The sequence below is a fragment of the Cebus imitator genome, unplaced genomic scaffold (genome assembly GCF_001604975.1).
Source record: "Cebus imitator isolate Cc_AM_T3 unplaced genomic scaffold, Cebus_imitator-1.0 Scaffold169, whole genome shotgun sequence".
In the NCBI taxonomy this organism is placed as follows: domain Eukaryota; kingdom Metazoa; phylum Chordata; class Mammalia; order Primates; family Cebidae; genus Cebus; species Cebus imitator.
The window spans coordinates 2385016-2388345 of NW_016107484.1; the positions used below are offsets into that span (position 1 = coordinate 2385016).

The 3330-nt window shown below is 45.7% G+C and overlaps 1 protein-coding gene across 2 annotated transcripts in view; it reads right to left on the minus strand.

Moving 5' to 3' along the window:
- RILPL2 (Rab interacting lysosomal protein like 2) overlaps nt 1-3330 on the minus strand; it is a 27747-nt gene that overhangs the window by 2640 nt on the left and 21777 nt on the right. For both annotated transcript variants that reach the window (XM_017544382.2, XM_017544381.2), the window contains one exon: nt 1928-2041. In XM_017544382.2, coding sequence (XP_017399871.1) covers nt 1928-2041 — 114 coding nt within the window. The remainder of the gene's footprint in view (nt 1-1927; nt 2042-3330) is intronic.

A 3330-nucleotide genomic window follows, 5' to 3' on the forward strand; every position in this document is an offset into this window, starting at 1 on the left:
TCGGCTCACCGCAACCTCCGCCTCCTGGGTTCAGGCAATTCTCCTGCCTCAGCCTCCTGAGTAGCTGGGATTACAGGCACACGCCACCATGCCCAGCTAATTTTTTTGTAGTTTTAGTAGAGACGGGGTTTCACCATATTGACCAGGATGGTCTCGATCTCTTGACCTCGTGATCCACCCGCCTCGGCCTCCCAAAGTGCTGGGATTACAGGCGTGAGCCACCGCGCCCGGCCTAGAATGTGAATTTTCTACAAGCACTTCACTCTTGGTTTAACAGGCAGCATCTGAAGAACTAAGGGATCAACCCTGGTGCCCAGACATGAGGGAAAGTATTCAAAGGAAACCACATAGCATGTCCCACCACTGCGACATGGGCTCACTCAAGAGGAGTGGTCCCACACAGGGCAGGTAGAGGGCCTCAGGCATTTCCCACAGGCAGGCTGAAACTGCCTGTTGCTCCAATTCTTTCTCGTTAGGAAGAGGATACTGCCTCTTGCTTTTCTTTTTGTTTTTTGAGATGGAGTCTTGCTCTATCGCCCAGGCTGGAGAGCAGCGGCGTGATCTCGGCTCACTGCAACCTCTGTCTCCCAGGTTCAAGCGATTATCCTGCCTCAACAAGCCCGGCTAATTTTGTATTTATTTATTTATTAAAAATTTATTTATGGCCAGGCGCAGTGGCTCATGCCTATAAATCCCAGCACTTTGGGAGGCCGAGGCTGGGGGATCACCAGGTGGAGAGATCGAGACCATCCTGGCCAACATGGTGAAATTCCATCTCTACTAAAAATACAAAAATTAGCTGGGCGTGGTGGCTCACACCTGTAGTCCCAGCTGCTCGGGAGGCTGAGGCAGGAGAAACGCCTGAACCCGGGAGGCGGCAGGTGCAGTGAGCCGAGATCGCACCACTGCACTCCAGTCTGGTGACACAGCGAGACTCCGTCATAAAAAATTTATGTATTTATTTATTTAGAGATGGAGTCTCGCTCTAATTTCGTTTTCTTTCTTTCTTTTTTCAGAGATAGGGTCACACTCTGCTACCCAGGCTAGAGTACAACAGTGATCCTCCTGTCTCATCCTCCTGAGTAGCTGGGACCACAGGTGCAGGTCACCTTGCCCAGTTAATTTTATTTGATCTCAGCCGAAAGGCTGATAAATTATATTAGCTAATTTAAAAAACATTTTTTTGGGCTGGGAGATTGAGACCATCCTAGCCAACATGATAAAAACCCGTCTCTACTAAAAATACAAAAATTAGCTGGGCATGGTGGCGCACGCCTGTAATCCCAGCTACTTGGGAGGCTGAGGCAGGAGACTTGCTTGAACCCAGGAGGCGGAGGGTGCAAGTGAGCCAAGATTGTGCCACTGCACTTCAGCCTGGTAACAGATGAGACTCCATCTCCAGAAAAAAAAAATTTTTTTTTTAGTCCATGTGGGGTCTCACTTTGTTGCCCAGGCTCGTCTCAAACTCCTGGCTTCAAGCAATCCTCCTGCCCTAGCTTCCTGTAATCTCTGTTGCGATTACAGGCGTGAGCCACTGTACCCAGCCTGGTCATTGTTATTATATCACAGGGAGGCAGTAGAGTGTAGAAGCCAGACTTCCTTGGGTTCCTGACTTCACTATCTACCATCTGCACCCTTGGGCAACTTACCTTACCTCTCAGTATCTATTTCTCCATCTGTAAAATAGCATCTACTTTGCAGGGTCACTGTGATAATTCAATGAATTCATATATGCCAAGTGCCTAAGCTACTGCCTGGCAGATATCATTATAATACACTGGCGTTGAGTTTTCCCATGAGCTGCAGCACCACAGCTGGGAGAGGGGAGGACCTCCCTGCCCTGGACAGCTGGACAGCCTCCTCTCGCCCCAATTACTTCCTTGAGTTATTATTTAGTGGGACCAGGGTGCAGTAGGGTGACACTTACAGCTTCTTTATGATCGTCTTCTCCTCCTTGCTCTTGCTGGCGTTGTTGGCCCTGGTAACCACAGCATCTTTTTCTGTTCTTCCTCCTGCGCCTTCTCTTGGTGCAATCAGGCCACTGAGAAACAGGGGACAAAAATTAAATGAGTTATTTTATTACAGATTTTTTTTTTTTTTGAGTTGGAGTCTTGCTCTGTTGCTCAGTCTGGAATGCAGTAGCGCGGTCTCGGCTCACTCAACCTCCGCTTCCCAGGTTCAAACGATTCTCCTGCCATGGCCTCCTGAATAGCTGGGATGACAGGTGCCCGCCACCATGCCTGGCTAATCTTTGTATTTTTAGTAGAAATGGGGTTTTACCATGTTGGCCAGGCTAGTCTCAAACGCCTGACCTCAAGTGATCCATCTGCCTCAGCCTCCCAAAGCGCTGGGATTATAGGTGTGAGCCACTGCACCTGGCCCTTATTACAGATCTCTTATGTGTGCAGCTCTGAAAATAAAGGATCTTAATGATGACGATTATCATTATAGTAATATTATTATGGTTGAAAGCACTAGAGTCAGAGAAATTATGTTTCAAATGAGAATCTTCCCTCTACCTTTTCAATGTGATGCCTCTTATTTCTTTCTCTTACAGAATTGTATTGTCTACTACTTCAAGCTTCTTAACCTTCTTAACCTTCTAGGACTATGACTGTGTGTAAATGCTCTAACTTAAGCCTTGGTTTCCTAACCTGTAAAATGAGTCTAATAATAGCACCTACCTCAAAGGATTGAGAGATTATGTAAGATAATACATAGTGCCTAACATTCAACAAATATTAAGCTACCTGCTGTGGTTAATAAATATTTTGCCTCTGAACTGTTTTATCTCTGAATAAAACAAAAATAATGTGATTTATATTCCAGTGGGGGAAGGAAATAGTCAATAAATAAAGCAATAAGTAAAATAAAAGTATAAATCATAAGTCAGATGGTGCTAAGAGCTAGATTTATATTGTAGTCAGATAATATTGAGATCTGGCTCAAGGAGGGCCAGAGTATTTCCCTGGACTTGATGTAGAGAATTTAGAAAAAGTATGGTTTCTCATACTCCACTGGAATTGCCAGAAGTCTGTTTCCTAAGATTTAGAGAAAGCCTGTCTGTAAGGCAAACTAATGAGCACATAAGCAAAGAAAGCCAAAGAGGAGAAAGAGAGGCACCGAGTCCCTGATTCCAACCACTGTAAATTTCTTTCTTATTTATTTGTTTGTTTATTTTTTGAGATGGAGTCTGGCTCTGTTGCCCAGGCTAGAGTACATTGGCATGATCTCAGCTGATGGCAATTTCCATCTCCTAGTTTCAAGCAATTCTCCTGCCTTGGCCTCCCAAGTAGCTGGGATTACAGGCCTGCGCCACCATGCCCAGCT